Genomic DNA, 18,809 nt, shown 5'->3' on the forward strand with positions numbered 1-18,809 from the left:
CACAGGGGCTGAGAAAAGGTCAGGCCACTCGCACTGTTGAAAATATTCATCATTTGCCTGCACCAGAGCGCAGGCCGCTTGTCTGTGACACCTCAGTGTGCTAGGCAGGCGTCTCTACTTCTGGCTCACTTCGCCCAAAGTGAAGTCTCCGTGACATTTCCACCTGCCACAGCAACTGACAGCTCAACGCGAACCACACCGACGTTATGAATCGCCTCATTGACAGGCTGCCTCGAGGCGAGCCAACACAAGTGGAATATTGATTTGTTCGTCTTTGTCGTCAGCAGGGTGCCACTGGTTAACTAAGCGTTCACTTACCACAGGGCTCAGGCAGGCTCGACAGGCAGGGGCAATCAACCCAAAAGTTTCAAGAGCTTATCGACATTCAGTGAAATCAGGGAGGTGTTTCATATACAAATTCACACAAGGGATACGGGTATACCTGCAATTTATTGCCTGTCCCTTGAGAAGGTGGTAGCCAGTGACCTTCTTGAGCCACTGCAGTCCTCGTGCTGTAGGCAGATCAGGAAGGGAATTACAGGGTTCTGACCCAGCGACAGTGAAGGAACAGCCAACATATTCCTAAGATGGGATGGTGAGTGGCTCAGAGGGGAACTTGCGGGGCGGGGGGGGCGTTCCCAAGTGTCTCCGGGTTTGGAAGGTGCTGTCTGAGGATGTGTTTGGTGAATTTCTGCAGTGTATCTTGTATACAGTACACACTGCAGCTACTGAGCGTTGGGGGTGGGGGGAGTGGGATCCTTGTGGATGTGGTGCCAATCAAGCGGCTGCTTTGTTCTGGACGGCGTCGAGCTTCTCCAGTGTTGTTGGGGCTGCCCCCATCCAGGGCAAGTGGGGAGTATCCCATCCCACTCCTGGCTTGCGCCTTGTCAATGGTGGGACAGGCTTTGGGGAGCCAGGAGGTGAGTGACTCGCTGCAGGATTTCCCACCTATGAACTGCTCGCAGACTGTGTTTATAATGGCTGTTCCACTCGTGTTTCTGGTCAACAAGAACACAGGATGCTGATAGCAGAGGATTCATTGATAGGAAAACCTCCGAGTATCAAATGACAGTGGCTAGACTGTCTTTTACTGGAGATGGTCAAATTCTTGCCATACAAATGCCAGGCTGTAACTTGCCACTTGTCAGCCCAAGCCTGGATATTGTCCAGATCTTCTTGTGTTTAGAAATGGACCGCTTCAGTATCTGAGGAGCTGCAAATGGTGCTGAACATAGAGTAATATTTGGCAAACATCCCCACTTCTGACCTAATGATGGAGGGAAGGTCATTGATGTAGCAGCTGAAGATGGTTGGGCCCAGGACACTACCCTGAGGAACTCCTGCAGGTATATCCTGGAGCTGAGATGACTGATCTCCAACAATCATGACCATCTTTCTACGTGCTAGATGTGACTCCAACCATAGAGTGTGCCCCCTGCGACTTAGTTTTGCTAGGGCATCTTTATGCCCTCCCTGATACTCGGTCAAATGCAGACTTGATGTCAAGAGCTGTCACTCTCACTTCCCCTCTTGAGTTCAGCTCTTTTGTCCATGTTTGAACCAAGGCTGTAGTGAGGTCAGGAGCTGAGTGGGGCATCACTGAGCAGGTTAGTGCTGAGGAAGGGTTACCTGAGAGCATGGCTGATGACATCTTACTGATGATCAAGCCCAGACTAATGGAGTAGTAACTGGCTAGTTTAGATCAGAGCTGCTTCAGGTGGTTGGGATATACCTGGGCAATTCCGAGTATTGGCTGGTGGATGCCAATGATGTAGGTGGATTGGAACAGTTTGGCAAGAAAAGAGGCGAGCTTTTGGCCACGTCTTTAGCACTACTGAGGGGGCACACAACATTTGGAGTATCCAATATTCCCAGTCATTTCTTGCCATCACATGGACTGAATCGAATTGGACGAAACTGGCATCAGGGATGCTGGGTACTTCTGGAGGAGGCTGAGATGGATCATCCACTCATCACTTCTGGCCGAAGATTGCTGTGAAAGCTTCAGCCTTATCTTTTGCACTGATATGCCGGGCTCTTCCATCATCGGGGACGGGGATATTTGTGGAGCCTCCATCTCCGGTGAGTTGTTTAATCATCCATCACCATTCACGACTGGATAGGGCAGGACTGCAGAGCTGAGATCTGATCCGTTAGTTGTGGGATGGCTTAGATCTGTTTATCACTTGCTGTTTGGCGTGCAAGTAGTTCCATTTGGTGGCTTCACCAGGTTGACATCTCATCTTCAGGTATGCCTGGTGCTGCTCCTGGCATGCCCTCCTGCACTCTCCATTGAACCAGAGTTGACCCCCTGGCTTGATGGTTGAGCAGGGGATACGCCAGGCCATGAGGCTACAGGTTCTGTTGTTGTTGATGGTGCCCAGTCCCCCGTGTATGTCCAGCCTTGAGTTTCTAGATCTGGTCTGAATCCCACAGTGGTCATACTGAGACAGAGGAAGTGACGCATGCTGAGGTTTGTAAAAGATTCCACGGTTATTATTTGGAAGAGAAGCAGTGGAGTTGTGGATGTTCAATTGTTCAATATATTGAAGACTGATATAGACATTTTATGCGAGGATAGGCTGGCCTTGTTCCTACTGGAGTTGAGGTGTGAGGGGTGAAGAGTAGGAGGTTATAAATGGCCTGATGAAGGGGGACAGGGATAGGTGTTTCTTCTTATGGGCAAGTCTAGAGCTGGAAAACACTTAAAAATTCTGGGACAGAGATGAAGAGAATTCTCCACAGCATTATGCAATTTTGGAACTCTCGTTTTCCCCCCTCAGAAGGCAATGGGTTATAGAATGGAGATGGATTATATTCCCTTATAAAACAGGAATGGGTCAGGCTCAGGAGGGAGGGAAATGGAGAATTTGAAATACATAGAACAGCCATGACTCTTATCATTTCACCTCCCTGAACTCCACCAGCCTTCCTATACACCTTAAACCCACCCCCCCCACCCCACCTGGTTCTTTGGAAGGGTCAGTAACCCGGCTGCTTGCATAGACGCTGCCTTACCTACTGGCTGGTCACATCCCTCGCCCTCTCGAGCTCCCTTCAGCCCATACACCCCCTTTCTACCTCTCATCTACAGCACATCCCTTTGGCCTTTACAAAGCAGAGAGTATGTCAGAGAGATTTGACAGAGGTGTGCAAAACGGTGAATGCTTTTGATCAGGCAAATAAGGATCAACTGCAGCCAAGGGACAATAACCAGAGGGACACAGGCGGGAGGTGTGTGGGGGAGAAAAGGAAATCGTGGAGGGGGGGGAAAACGTGAGAACACTTTGGAGCTGCGAGGTGTAATCTGCAGTATGCCATGTAAACGGGTAGCAGAAGTAGGTTCAACAGCAACTTTGAAGTGGGGGTCATACTCAAAGGGGAACCTTTACAGGTGACAAAGAATGGGCAGGGAGCAATGGCACCTGGTGTGCCCAAGACCCAGAAGGGAGGGACATGGGAAAGCAAGAGGTGACGAAGAGAGAGATATACACAAACAGCCCTCAGTTCACACATCTCCTCCACCTGAATAATTGTGTTCCGGAGACTGACAGCATACACCAGTCCCAGTGGGATCACAGGGAAAGAAAATATCTCCATGCTAACATGACCACCCAGTCTCCTTCACTGTTCTCTCGTGAATGAAACTCAGTCTCCCAAATGCCAAGTCAACAGTCCTGTCAGTTTTACACTGCCTCACCACCCACACAAAATTAATAAAGGCAGGCACCCTGCTAAATCGACTGGGGCAACTGTAGGGGTGCTGGTGAAATGTGACTCCCATATCTCGGGTGGGAAACACAGCTTCCTGTTGAGTCTCCCACCTTCAATCTCTCTTTATAACAACCCAACAGCAAGGTGCATCTACACAGAACGCTGTAAGTGCTGTAGGTGCCTCACAACAGCACTATCGCTCAGGATCTGACCCTGAGCCACGTGTGGTGACACAAGCTTGGTCATAGAGGCTGCTTGTAGGAAAAGGAGATAAGGGATGAGAGTGGGAGCTCCGGAGCTTAGGATCCAAGCAGATGGAAGATCAGCCGCCAATGGCAGAGGGACAGAAGCTGGGGGACACAGATGACAGAAAATGCTAAACAGACACAACCCATCTTTTTACAGTCAGTCACTAAATTTGTGATAACAAGGTGTAGAGCTGGATGAACACAGCAGGCCAAGCAGCATCAGAGGAGCAGGAAAGCTGACGTTTTGAGTCTGGACCCGAAACGTCAGCCTTCCTGCTCCTAAGATGCTGCTTGGCCTGCTGTGTTCATCCAGCTTCACACCTTGTTATCTCAAATTCTCCAGCGTCAGGAGTTCCACTATCCCCAAAATTTGTTTTGTTTTTTGAGGGTACCACAAACAGCTGGAAATCTGAAGCAAAAAACAGAGGATTCAGAATAAACACCAGCACCTTTTTGGTCGCAACGGACATGTCCCGAGCAGCACTGTTTCCGGTCTGGGGACTTTGGTGGTGATGGGGGTTGGCTGGATAGAGAGAGAGCGAGTCGCTGGGTACACAGGATCTCCATCCATTCAGTGAGGTACCAGACAGGAGGCAAGGCGAGGCCATTGTCTCGCCCGAACTGGGACAATGCACACTCCTTTGGGGCTGCATGGGCTTGGCCCACGGCTCCTCGTGGAAGAGCATGATGGACTGCTGCTACTCCCAGCCACTGTGGTGCTCACCGAAGTTATTTCAGTTCATCAATAAACTTTTTAAAAAAAAAGGGGAGGAGGGGAGACTTACTCAAGATGTTGAGGACTGAATCCTTACGAAACATTACCAGGTTCCCCATCATTACGTGACACACCAACTCCTGCAGCTGAAACACAAATGAGAGACGTTCTCAATGTCATTAGGAGTTCCACACCTCCAGGTCACTGCCAAATCCCTCAACTACTAGAAAGAGACCCACAAGGTCTGTCACTCCTTTATCACTCACACTTCCCAGAAGCACAGTGCCTCTTGACCCAATTATCCCTCGTGGTCCTACAGCCTCGACAGATGAGAAGGCCCCTCAATACTGCACAGCCATTCAATCGATGGCTGAAACAGAGATAGAGGGAGAATGCTGGAGAAGCTCAGCAGGTCTGGCAGCAGCTGTGGACAGAGAATCAGAGTTAACATTTCAAATGCAGCATGACTTTGTTTCAGAGCTCTAGCATCAGTTAGCTTTAATTAGAGCAATGGCTGATCTGTACGCCAACTCCAACTACCTGGGGTTTTTGTCCCGAAGTAGACCATTCAGCCTATCCAGTCTGCTCTGAGCATCCCCAACTCTGCTTTCCTGCCTTTTCCCCCCAACCTATGGTACCCCTCCTGAATAAAATAAATCTCAGCGTTCACTATCCTCACTGAGCCAGCCACCCCACTGTGCCTGTGTATAGAGTGCTTTCAGATCATCCCTGAAGGAGGGGCTTGCTCGGATTTCTATGCTACGCGAATTAGATCACTGCTTCATCTGCAGCAAACAATTTAAACACCCCAACAGCCTTCAGCACATCCTGCTATCGATTCCAGACATATGAAAAGAACTACAGAACGCCTATGGTGTGGAAACAGGCCCTTCGGCCCAACAACTCCCCAGTGACCCTCACAGCATCCCACTCACCTAATCTACACATCCCTGAACACTGGGCAATTTAGCAAGGCCTACTCACCCTCACCTGCACTGTGGGAGGTAACCAGAGCACCCGGAGGAAACCCACACAGACATGGGGAGAACGTGCAAACTCCCCACAGACAGCCACCCAAGGCTGGAATCGAACCCGGGTCCCTGGCGCTGTGAGGCTGCAGTGCGAACCACTGAGCCACAAATTACACTCATGTATATTCTTGGTACCAACTGAGCAACACCCCCCTGCTTCTGCTGGTGCTGGAGAGTTTCAGCGATGGAGAGACTGGACTGTCTACCTTGACATGGAGCAGTCCTAGGTAGGGAGTGGGGGAGCATGATTGAGATGTATCAAATTATGAGGGGTACAAGCAGAACAGACAGCAAGAAATATTTCCCCCTTTAGTGGAGGGGCAGATTAATGGCCCAAAACACAGATTTATGGTAAGGGCCAGGAGGCTGAGATGGGAATGGGAATCTGGAACTCATTGCCTGTAAGTGTGGTTGAGGAAAAACCCTCGTTTAACGGAAGGAGTATTTCGATGTGCACTTGTGATGTCGAGGCTATGGGCCAGGGGCTTGGAAAGTGGGATTAGAGTCATTGGGTGGCTGTTTTGACCAGTGCAGATGGACCAAAGGGGCTTTTCCTCTGTAGGCCATTCTGACTCTTCCCTGAATGGCGCAGGAAGATTGTCTATTTGACAGGGTCTACAGATGGTACGGTGGCTCAGTGGGTAGCACTACTGCCTCACAGCAAAAGGGGCCTGGGTTCGATTCCACCCATGGGCAACTGTCTATTCAGTGTGCACATTCTCCCCGTGACTGCATGGGTTTCCTCCCACACTCCAAAAGGTGTGCAGCTTCAGGTGGGTTGGCTGTGGAAAACTGTCCCAGTGGCCAGCGATTTGCAGTTTAGGTGGGACTGCCATGAGAAATGCAGGATTACAGGGGAGGGGTTGTGTCTGGGTGGGATGCTCCTCAGAGGGCTGGTGAGGGTTCGATGGGCTGAATGGCCTGCTTCTACACTGAAGGGATTCTATAAAGTGGCACCTGTAGTGAGGGACTGCAATTCTGAGCTGTGGTCAGTGGGCTTGAGGCACAGGAAAGGTGTCTCCTCAGTTTCTCCTGTGCTCCTTCACCTCTACTTTACTATCCCTTACGTCTCAGGAGTACTGTTACCAAAACAGCAGCTTCAGTTAGGACCCTGCTGACAGATATCACACCAGACTGAAGGTCTCAGTTTAAGATGTGGGGTAGGTCAGTTAGGACTGAGAATGAGGAGGAATGTCTTCACCCAGAGAATAGGGAGCAGGAAGAATTCCCTGCCACAGTAGTTGGGCCAAAACACAATGTTTTCAAGGACAAGTTAGGTACAGTTCTTCAGGAATTAAAAGGAGAAAGTGGGAACAGGGACCTGAGTTAGACAGTCAGTCATGATTACACTGCATGGCAGTGCAGGCTCGAGGGGTGAATGACCGATGACTGCTCTATGTTTCAGATATAGGTGGAGTTTGAGAGAGTGACTCTCAACATCCATAGCTCCATCCAAAACAGTTCTGTTTGCCAGTGACTGGGCCAACAGGGCTAGTGATAGGTTCCAGGGGGAGAGAGGAGAAAGTTACTGCTGCTGACAGTGATCTTTCTTTCACCTTCAATAAGGCAGCCCACATTCAGTAGTAAGTTTCACGTTAGTGGCATATTAAAATCCTTTACTGATTGTTCCACAGTTGTTCTGAAAGGATGGAAAAGGGAGGCAGTGTTTTGAATTTGCAGAGGAACACGGGCGGGCTAGCAAGCAGCAGAATGCGTCGAGTCATAGGCTGTCGCTACACAAAGTGGCCTTTGGCCTGTACAGTCTGTGCTGGTCATCAACAACCTATCAATTCTTGGCCCACTGTCTTTACACTGCAGTGTTTTAAAAGATTATTCAAATGTTTCTTAAATGCCGTGATGGGTCTCGGCCTTTGAGGCACCGAGTCTGAGATACCTACCCCTATCTGGGTGAAAATACACCTCCTCAAATCCTCTCAGAACCTCCTTCTCTTTTATCTTAAATCCACGTCCCTGGTTTCCTGACCCCTCTAAAGTTAAAACCTACCCCCCATTTATACCGCCTCAGAACTCTGTACCCCTCAATGAATCCCTTGGCCTTCTCTTCTAAGGCAAACAACCCCAGGCTTATCCAGCCTCCCTTCATTCAGTGACTGGAGGGCGGGGGTGGTTGCATGCAGCACGGTGGCTTGGTTGTTATCATTGCAGCCTCAACACCAGGGTCCCAGGTTTCAATCCAGCCTTGCTCCAAGTGGAGTTTGCACATTCTCCCTGCGTCTGTGTGGGTTTCCTCCCAGTGCAATGGTGTGCGGATCAGGTGGATTGGCCGTGCTAAACTGTCCATAGTGTCCAGGAATGTGCAGGCTAAGTGTGACAGCCATGGGAAATGCAGGGTTGCAGGGATGGGGGGGGGGTTCGGTCTGGGTGGGCTGCTCTTTTTGGGGGCGGCGGGGGGAGGTCAGTGGAGGCTCGAGGGGCTGAATGTACAATCCCTACAGCATGGAAGGAAGCCAATGAGGATGCGTACAATAACTCCAAGTGGCAGACTCTAAACTAAGGTCTGACACAATTTCATCACAAGCCAATTCTGTTCTGCCTGAAATGACATGGGATATTCTACAAGAAAACATCAAAGTAGGTTTGAAACGTGGTGTGAAAGTGGTCCACAGCTAAGCCTAGCTGCACACTAAAGGGCTGAACCTTTCTCTGGGAATTCAAGGCTGCTTAACCATCCAGACTTTTGTCATTCAATTATATTAATGATTCATGAAAGAACTCCACAATTCTCTCCCTTACGGAAGCTGTCAACTTGCTCCGGGCACCTACTCTCTGCATTTATAAAACCCCAGGTTATTTGGCAAAGGAAGGCCTCGCAGTTGGTCCTGGCTGATGTCAGCAGGTGCAGGTGCTACTGGGGTAAGTGACTGAGATGCTGGTGTCCAGACCACGTGCCTGACACAAGTCAAAGACCAAGGCTAGCTCTCTCCCTCAGCGGCATGTCCAGCAAGGGAGCTCTGCAACAGACATCACGTCAGCCACAGCCAAAATCCTAATGCACATGAAAAGCCACAGGCTCCTACACCAACAGGGGAGCTACACAGGCAAATGCACCTCGTCTATCTCCACGTAAACGTGTGGGGAACAGAAGCACTCAAAAAAGCGACACAAACACACACACCTTTTACTTTTCTTTAAGTCAACCTATTCAGTTGTCATATGTATGGCTCTGGAAGAGGTAGAACTTGAACCTTGGTCTCCTGGCCCAAAGGAAGGGACTCTACCATTGTGCTACATGCCTTACATCTTACAAGCACAGGATGAAATGTACGAGGTTAAAGATCCCAAGTGCATATCATGCAAATAACACCAGGACCAATGACAGTATCTATTGCTCACTAGTCACCAGGAGTGTAACCAGTTACATCAGGATTCCCAATGGGTCACAATGGTTGGTTAGAAACTGGGACAACACCAGGACTAGACAAGCGATGGGCATCTGTAAAACAGCTGGGAACAGTAAGGGCTTTAACAGGGAGGGTGGGCATCGGGTACCACACAGGCTGGTGACTGTGATGCTAGATTGGGCATGTTTCACAAGGGAAGTCACATTTAGGGTTATGAGATTGGGATGGAGAGATTTTGGGGTTGGGGGGGGGGGGGGGGGAAGAGATACAGGATCAGGGAATGGGACTGAGACAGCGGTTGGGAAACAGAGCAATGGGCATTGGGAAAAACTGAGGAGTTCTTTCGAAGAGTACAGACAGACACAAGCTGCCTGGCAGCTTCCTGAGCTTAAGAGTTGAGCGCTGCGTCAGGGTTATGGGATGGCATTGGAAGGGAATGGGTAGAGGGCGCAATAACATGGGGAATGGAGCATGGGATCAGGACAAAACATCACTGGATTGGGAATAAAGGGATCAAAAGAGGGCTTGGGCCAGTGAATAATCGGGGAGCTCATTTGAAAAGGCTGATGTTGTTATAAGGGGCTGAATGGCCTCCTGTGGTGTATGAATAAACACGCACATCAGCTGAGATACATCCAGCTTCTCCTGTTTTTAAAACGGGAATGTCATTGACTGCCACTCTACTCAGTAGACCTGCGGTCTTTGGAAACGATATGGACCGTTCTGGAACAATTATCAGGCATATCCAGGAAATTTGTACAGGCTGTCACAGTGCCCTCACTGACAATCAAGCAGCTTATTAAAAACTATAAATCAGAGCATGATACCCTGGCTAATTTAAACACTGCCCTCATATGTTTACTGAGCTCAGTTTCCATGGTAATTGCATTTAACCCCCTCAGTGCCTCAGCACTAAAAGGAACGTGGGAAGCAGGAGCCAGAGATGAACAGAAACAGGCCATGATGAGAACAGACCACAATATCACCAAACAGCCTCACAGCTGAGGAGCAACATTCTCGAGTACAGTCGCTCCAAGAACGGAGGAAACACAGCGGCCATGTAAACAGGGCAAGATCCAAACACAGCCGCATGAAAATGGCAGAGGATTACAGCTACTAACACAAGTATTAACCAATTTACCAGGGAGCACACTAATGCGCTTCAGAACAGTGAGGGGGAACATTACTGACAATTTGAAAGGAGCACAAAGGTCTCAGTTAGAAGTCCCAGAGGCATGCAAAAACACAGGATATGGTACCAGTGGGGATGGGTCGGTCGCTGTATAACACTGGGGTACAGTACCGGTGGGGTACAGGCCTGTCGCTGTATAACACTGGGGTACAGTACCGTGGGGGACAGGTCTGTCGCTGTATTACACTGGGGTACAGTACCCGATGGGGGACAGGCCTGTCGCTGTATAACACTGGGGTACTGTACCCAGGGGGACGGGTCTGTCGCTGTATTACACTGGGGTACAGTACCAGTGGGGGACGGGTCTGTCGCTGTATTACACTGGGGTACAGTACCCGATGGGGGACGGGTCTGTCGCTGTATTACACTGGGGTACTGTACCCAGGGGGACGGGTCTGTCGCTGTATTACACTGGGGTACAGTACCAGTGGGGGACGGGTCTGTCGCTGTATTACACTGGGGTACAGTACCCGATGGGGGACGGGCCTGTCGCTGTATTACACTGGGGTACAGTACCCGATGGGGGACGGGCCTGTCGCTGTATTACACTGGGGTACAGTACCCGATGGGGGACGGGCCTGTCGCTGTATAACACTGGGGTACTGTGCCCAGGGGGACGGGTCTGTCCCTGTATTACACTGGGGTACAGTACCGGTGGGGGTACGGGTCCGTCCCTGTATAACACTGGGGTACGGTACCCGATGGGGGACGGGTCTGTCGCTGTATTACACTGGGGTACAGTACCGTGGGGGACAGGTCTGTCGCTGTATTACACTGGGGTACAGTACCCGATGGGGGACAGGCCTGTCGCTGTATAACACTGGGGTACTGTACCCAGGGGGACGGGTCTGTCGCTGTATTACACTGGGGTACAGTACCAGTGGGGGACGTGTCTGTCGCTGTATTACACTGGGGTACAGTGCCCGATGGGGGACGGGTCTGTCGCTGTATTACACTGGGGTACTGTACCCAGGGGGACGGGTCTGTCGCTGTATTACACTGGGGTACAGTACCAGTGGGGGACGGGTCTGTCGCTGTATTACACTGGGGTACAGTACCCGATGGGGGACGGGCCTGTCGCTGTATTACACTGGGGTACAGTACCCGATGGGGGACGGGCCTGTCGCTGTATTACACTGGGGTACAGTACCCGATGGGGGACGGGCCTGTCGCTGTATTACACTGGGGTACAGTACCCGATGGGGGACGGGCCTGTCGCTGTATTACACTGGGGTACTGTACCCAGGGGGACGGGTCTGTCGCTGTATTACACTGGGGTACAGTACCAGTGGGGGACGGGTCTGTCGCTGTATTACACTGGGGTACAGTACCCGATGGGGGACGGGCCTGTCGCTGTATTACACTGGGGTACAGTACCCGATGGGGGACGGGCCTGTCGCTGTATTACACTGGGGTACAGTACCCAGGGGGACGGGCCTGTCGCTGTATTACACTGGGGTACAGTACCCGATGGGGGACGGGCCTGTCGCTGTATAACACTGGGGTACTGTGCCCAGGGGGACGGGTCTGTCGCTGTATTACACTGGGGTACAGTACCCGATGGGGGACAGGCCTGTCGCTGTATAACACTGGGGTACTGTACCCAGGGGGACGGGTCTGTCGCTGTATTACACTGGGGTACAGTACCAGTGGGGGACGGGTCTGTCGCTGTATTACACTGGGGTACAGTACCCGATGGGGGACGGGCCTGTCGCTGTATTACACTGGGGTACAGTACCCGATGGGGGACGGGCCTGTCGCTGTATTACACTGGGGTACAGTACCCGATGGGGGACGGGTCTGTCGCTGTATTACACTGGGGTACTGTACCCAGGGGGACGGGTCTGTCGCTGTATTACACTGGGGTACAGTACCAGTGGGGGACGGGTCTGTCGCTGTATTACACTGGGGTACAGTACCCGATGGGGGACGGGCCTGTCGCTGTATTACACTGGGGTACAGTACCCGATGGGGGACGGGCCTGTCGCTGTATTACACTGGGGTACAGTACCCGATGGGGGACGGGCCTGTCGCTGTATAACACTGGGGTACTGTGCCCAGGGGGACGGGTCTGTCGCTGTATTACACTGGGGTACAGTACCAGTGGGGGACGTGTCTGTCGCTGTATTACACTGGGGTACAGTACCCGATGGGGGACGGGCCTGTCGCTGTATTACACTGGGGTACAGTACCCGATGGGGGACGGGCCTGTCGCTGTATTACACTGGGGTACAGTACCCGATGGGGGACGGGTCTGTCGCTGTATTACACTGGGGTACTGTACCCAGGGGGACGGGTCTGTCGCTGTATTACACTGGGGTACAGTACCAGTGGGGGATGGGTCTGTCGCTGTATTACACTGGGGTACAGTACCCGATGGGGGACGGGCCTGTCGCTGTATTACACTGGGGTACAGTACCCGATGGGGGACGGGCCTGTCGCTGTATTACACTGGGGTACAGTACCCGATGGGGGACGGGCCTGTCGCTGTATTACACTGGGGTACAGTACCCGATGGGGGACGGGCCTGTCGCTGTATAACACTGGGGTACTGTGCCCAGGGGGACGGGTCTGTCGCTGTATTACACTGGGGTACAGTACCAGTGGGGGACGTGTCTGTCGCTGTATTACACTGGGGTACAGTACCCGATGGGGGACGGGTCTGTCGCTGTATTACACTGGGGTACTGTGCCCAGGGGGACGGGTCTGTCGCTGTATTACACTGGGGTACAGTACCCGATGGGGGACGGGCCTGTCGCTGTATTACACTGGGGTACAGTACCCGATGGGGGACGGGCCTGTCGCTGTATTACACTGGGGTACAGTACCCGATGGGGGACGGGTCTGTCGCTGTATTACACTGGGGTACTGTACCCAGGGGGACGGGTCTGTCGCTGTATTACACTGGGGTACAGTACCAGTGGGGGACGGGTCTGTCGCTGTATTACACTGGGGTACAGTAGCCGATGGGGGACGGGCCTGTCGCTGTATTACACTGGGGTACAGTACCCGATGGGGGACGGGCCTGTCGCTGTATTACACTGGGGTACAGTACCCGATGGGGGACGGGCCTGTCGCTGTATTACACTGGGGTACAGTACCCGATGGGGGACGGGCCTGTCGCTGTATAACACTGGGGTACTGTGCCCAGGGGGACGGGTCTGTCGCTGTATTACACTGGGGTACAGTACCCGATGGGGGACAGGCCTGTCGCTGTATAACACTGGGGTACTGTACCCAGGGGGACGGGTCTGTCGCTGTATTACACTGGGGTACAGTACCAGTGGGGGACGGGTCTGTCGCTGTATTACACTGGGGTACAGTACCCGATGGGGGACGGGCCTGTCGCTGTATTACACTGGGGTACAGTACCCGATGGGGGACGGGCCTGTCGCTGTATTACACTGGGGTACAGTACCCGATGGGGGACGGGTCTGTCGCTGTATTACACTGGGGTACTGTACCCAGGGGGACGGGTCTGTCGCTGTATTACACTGGGGTACAGTACCAGTGGGGGACGGGTCTGTCGCTGTATTACACTGGGGTACAGTACCCGATGGGGGACGGGCCTGTCGCTGTATTACACTGGGGTACAGTACCCGATGGGGGACGGGCCTGTCGCTGTATTACACTGGGGTACAGTACCCGATGGGGGACGGGCCTGTCGCTGTATAACACTGGGGTACTGTGCCCAGGGGGACGGGTCTGTCGCTGTATTACACTGGGGTACAGTACCAGTGGGGGACGTGTCTGTCGCTGTATTACACTGGGGTACAGTACCCGATGGGGGACGGGCCTGTCGCTGTATTACACTGGGGTACAGTACCCGATGGGGGACGGGCCTGTCGCTGTATTACACTGGGGTACAGTACCCGATGGGGGACGGGTCTGTCGCTGTATTACACTGGGGTACTGTACCCAGGGGGACGGGTCTGTCGCTGTATTACACTGGGGTACAGTACCAGTGGGGGACGGGTCTGTCGCTGTATTACACTGCGGTACAGTACCCGATGGGGGACGGGCCTGTCGCTGTATTACACTGGGGTACAGTACCCGATGGGGGACGGGCCTGTCGCTGTATTACACTGGGGTACAGTACCCGATGGGGGACGGGCCTGTCGCTGTATAACACTGGGGTACTGTGCCCAGGGGGACGGGTCTGTCGCTGTATTACACTGGGGTACAGTACCAGTGGGGGACGTGTCTGTCGCTGTATTACACTGGGGTACAGTACCCGATGGGGGACGGGTCTGTCGCTGTATTACACTGGGGTACTGTGCCCAGGGGGACGGGTCTGTCGCTGTATTACACTGGGGTACAGTACCAGTGGGGGACGTGTCTGTCGCTGTATTACACTGGGGTACAGTACCCGATGGGGGACGGGCCTGTCGCTGTATTACACTGGGGTACAGTACCCGATGGGGGACGGGCCTGTCGCTGTATTACACTGGGGTACAGTACCCGATGGGGGACGGGTCTGTCGCTGTATTACACTGGGGTACTGTACCCAGGGGGACGGGTCTGTCGCTGTATTACACTGGGGTACAGTACCAGTGGGGGACGGGTCTGTCGCTGTATTACACTGGGGTACAGTACCAGTGGGGGACGTGTCTGTCGCTGTATTACACTGGGGTACAGTACCCGATGGGGGACGGGCCTGTCGCTGTATTACACTGGGGTACAGTACCCGATGGGGGACGGGCCTGTCGCTGTATTACACTGGGGTACAGTACCCGATGGGGGACGGGTCTGTCGCTGTATTACACTGGGGTACTGTACCCAGGGGGACGGGTCTGTCGCTGTATTACACTGGGGTACAGTACCAGTGGGGGACGGGTCTGTCGCTGTATTACACTGGGGTACAGTACCCGATGGGGGACGGGCCTGTCGCTGTATTACACTGGGGTACAGTACCCGATGGGGGACGGGCCTGTCGCTGTATTACACTGGGGTACAGTACCCGATGGGGGACGGGCCTGTCGCTGTATTACACTGGGGTACAGTACCCGATGGGGGACGGGCCTGTCGCTGTATAACACTGGGGTACTGTGCCCAGGGGGACGGGTCTGTCGCTGTATTACACTGGGGTACAGTACCCGATGGGGGACGGGCCTGTCGCTGTATTACACTGGGGTACAGTACCCGATGGGGGACGGGCCTGTCGCTGTATTACACTGGGGTACTGTGCCCAGGGGGACGGGTCTGTCGCTGTATTACACTGGGGTACAGTACCAGTGGGGGACGGGCCTGTCGCTGTATTACACTGGGGTACAGTACCCGATGGGGGACGGGTCTGTCGCTGTATTACACTGGGGTACTGTGCCCAGGGGGACGGGTCTGTCGCTGTATTACACTGGGGTACAGTACCAGTGGGGGACGTGTCTGTCGCTGTATTACACTGGGGTACAGTACCCGATGGGGGACGGGCCTGTCGCTGTATTACACTGGGGTACAGTACCCGATGGGGGACGGGCCTGTCGCTGTATTACACTGGGGTACAGTACCCGATGGGGGACGGGTCTGTCGCTGTATTACACTGGGGTACAGTACCAGTGGGGGACGGGTCTGTCGCTGTATTACACTGGGGTACAGTACCCGATGGGGGACGGGCCTGTCGCTGTATTACACTGGGGTACAGTGCCCAGGGGGACGGGTCCGTCCCTGTATTACACTGGGGTACAGTACCCGATGGGGGACGGGCCTGTCGCTGTATAACACTGGGGTACTGTGCCCAGGGGGACGGGTCTGTCGCTGTATTACACTGGGGTACAGTACCAGTGGGGGACGGGTCTGTCGCTGTATTACACTGGGGTACAGTACCCGATGGGGGACGGGCCTGTCGCTGTATTACACTGGGGTACAGTACCCGATGGGGGACGGGTCTGTCGCTGTATTACACTGGGGTACAGTACCAGTGGGGGACGGGTCTGTCGCTGTATTACACTGGGGTACTGTACCCAGGGGGACGGGTCTGTCGCTGTATTACACTGGGGTACAGTACCAGTGGGGGACGGGTCTGTCGCTGTATTACACTGGGGTACAGTACCCGATGGGGGACGGGCCTGTCGCTGTATTACACTGGGGTACAGTACCCGATGGGGGACGGGCCTGTCGCTGTATTACACTGGGGTACAGTACCAGTGGGGGACGGGTCTGTCGCTGTATTACACTGGGGTACTGTACCCAGGGGGACGGGTCTGTCGCTGTATTACACTGGGGTACAGTACCAGTGGGGGACGGGTCTGTCGCTGTATTACACTGGGGTACAGTACCCGATGGGGGACGGGCCTGTCGCTGTATTACACTGGGGTACAGTACCCGATGGGGGACGGGCCTGTCGCTGTATTACACTGGGGTACTGTGCCCAGGGGGACGGGTCTGTCGCTGTATTACACTGGGGTACAGTACCAGTGGGGGACGTGTCTGTCGCTGTATTACACTGGGGTACAGTACCCGATGGGGGACGGGCCTGTCGCTGTATTACACTGGGGTACAGTACCCGATGGGGGACGGGCCTGTCGCTGTATTACACTGGGGTACAGTACCCGATGGGGGACGGGCCTGTCGCTGTATTACACTGGGGTACTGTACCCAGGGGGACGGGTCTGTCGCTGTATTACACTGGGGTACAGTACCAGTGGGGGACGGGTCTGTCGCTGTATTACACTGGGGTACAGTACCCGATGGGGGACGGGCCTGTCGCTGTATTACACTGGGGTACAGTACCCGATGGGGGACGGGCCTGTCGCTGTATAACACTGGGGTACTGTGCCCAGGGGGACGGGTCTGTCGCTGTATTACACTGGGGTACAGTACCAGTGGGGGACGTGTCTGTCGCTGTATTACACTGGGGTACAGTACCCGATGGGGGACGGGTCTGTCGCTGTATTACACTGGGGTACTGTGCCCAGGGGGACGGGTCTGTCGCTGTATTACACTGGGGTACAGTACCAGTGGGGGACGTGTCTGTCGCTGTATTACACTGGGGTACAGTACCCGATGGGGGACGGGCCTGTCGCTGTATTACACTGGGGTACAGTACCCGATGGGGGACGGGCCTGTTGCTGTATTACACTGGGGTACAGTACCCGATGGGGGACGGGTCTGTCGCTGTATTACACTGGGGTACTGTACCCAGGGGGACGGGTCTGTCGCTGTATTACACTGGGGTACAGTACCCGATGGGGGACGGGTCTGTCGCTGTATTACACTGGGGTACAGTACCAGTGGGGGACGTGTCTGTCGCTGTATTACACTGGGGTACAGTACCCGATGGGGGACGGGCCTGTCGCTGTATTACACTGGGGTACAGTACCCGATGGGGGACGGGCCTGTCGCTGTATTACACTGGGGTACAGTACCCGATGGGGGACGGGCCTGTCGCTGTATTACACTGGGGTACAGTACCCGATGGGGGACGGGTCTGTCGCTGTATTACACTGGGGTACTGTACCCAGGGGGACGGGTCTGTCGCTGTATTACACTGGGGTACAGTACCAGTGGGGGACGGGTCTGTCGCTGTATTACACTGGGGTACAGTACCAGTGGGGGACGTGTCTGTCGCTGTATTACACTGGGGTACAGTACCCGATGGGGGACGGGCCTGTCGCTGTATTACACTGGGGTACAGTACCCGATGGGGGACGGGCCTGTCGCTGTATTACACTGGGGTACAGTACCCGATGGGGGACGGGTCTGTCGCTGTATTACACTGGGGTACTGTACCCAGGGGGACGGGCCTGTCGCTGTATTACACTGGGGTACTGTACCCAGGGGGACGGGCCTGTCGCTGTATTACACTGGGGTACAGTACCAGTGGGGGACGGGTCTGTCGCTGTATTACACTGGGGTACAGTACCCGATGGGGGACGGGCCTGTCGCTGTATTACACTGGGGTACAGTACCCGATGGGGGACGGGCCTGTCGCTGTATTACACTGGGGTACAGTACCCGATGGGGGACGGGCCTGTCGCTGTATTACACTGGGGTACAGTACCAGTGGGGGACGGGCCTGTCGCTGTATTACACTGGGGTACAGTACCCGATGGGGGACGGGTCTGTCGCTGTATTACACTGGGGTACTGTACCCAGGGGGACGGGTCTGTCGCTGTATTACACTGGGGTACAGTACCAGTGGGGGACGGGTCTGTCGCTGTATTACACTGGGGTACAGTACCCGATGGGGGACGGGCCTGTCGCTGTATTACACTGGGGTACAGTGCCAGTGGGGGACGGGCCTGTCGCTGTATTACACTGGGGTACAGTACCCGATGGGGGACGGGCCTGTCGCTGTATTACACTGGGGTACAGTGCCCAGGGGGACGGGTCCGTCCCTGTATTACACTGGGGTACAGTACCCGATGGGGGACGGGCCTGTCGCTGTATAACACTGGGGTACTGTGCCCAGGGGGACGGGTCTGTCGCTGTATTACACTGGGGTACAGTACCAGTGGGGGACGGGTCTGTCGCTGTATTACACTGGGGTACAGTACCCGATGGGGGACGGGCCTGTCGCTGTATTACACTGGGGTACAGTACCCGATGGGG

The 18,809-nt window shown here is 54.1% G+C and overlaps 1 protein-coding gene across 1 annotated transcript in view; it reads right to left on the minus strand.

Annotated features, from left to right (window-relative positions):
• Positions 1-18,809, minus strand: part of ints3 (integrator complex subunit 3) — a 97,434-nt gene that overhangs the window by 13,278 nt on the left and 65,347 nt on the right. Inside the window, exon 23 of the mRNA XM_048525789.2 lies at positions 4,748-4,823. Coding sequence (XP_048381746.1) covers positions 4,748-4,823 — 76 coding nt within the window. The remainder of the gene's footprint in view (positions 1-4,747; positions 4,824-18,809) is intronic.

Source organism: Stegostoma tigrinum, chromosome 47, assembly GCF_030684315.1.
Source record: "Stegostoma tigrinum isolate sSteTig4 chromosome 47, sSteTig4.hap1, whole genome shotgun sequence".
NCBI lineage: Eukaryota > Metazoa > Chordata > Chondrichthyes > Orectolobiformes > Stegostomatidae > Stegostoma > Stegostoma tigrinum.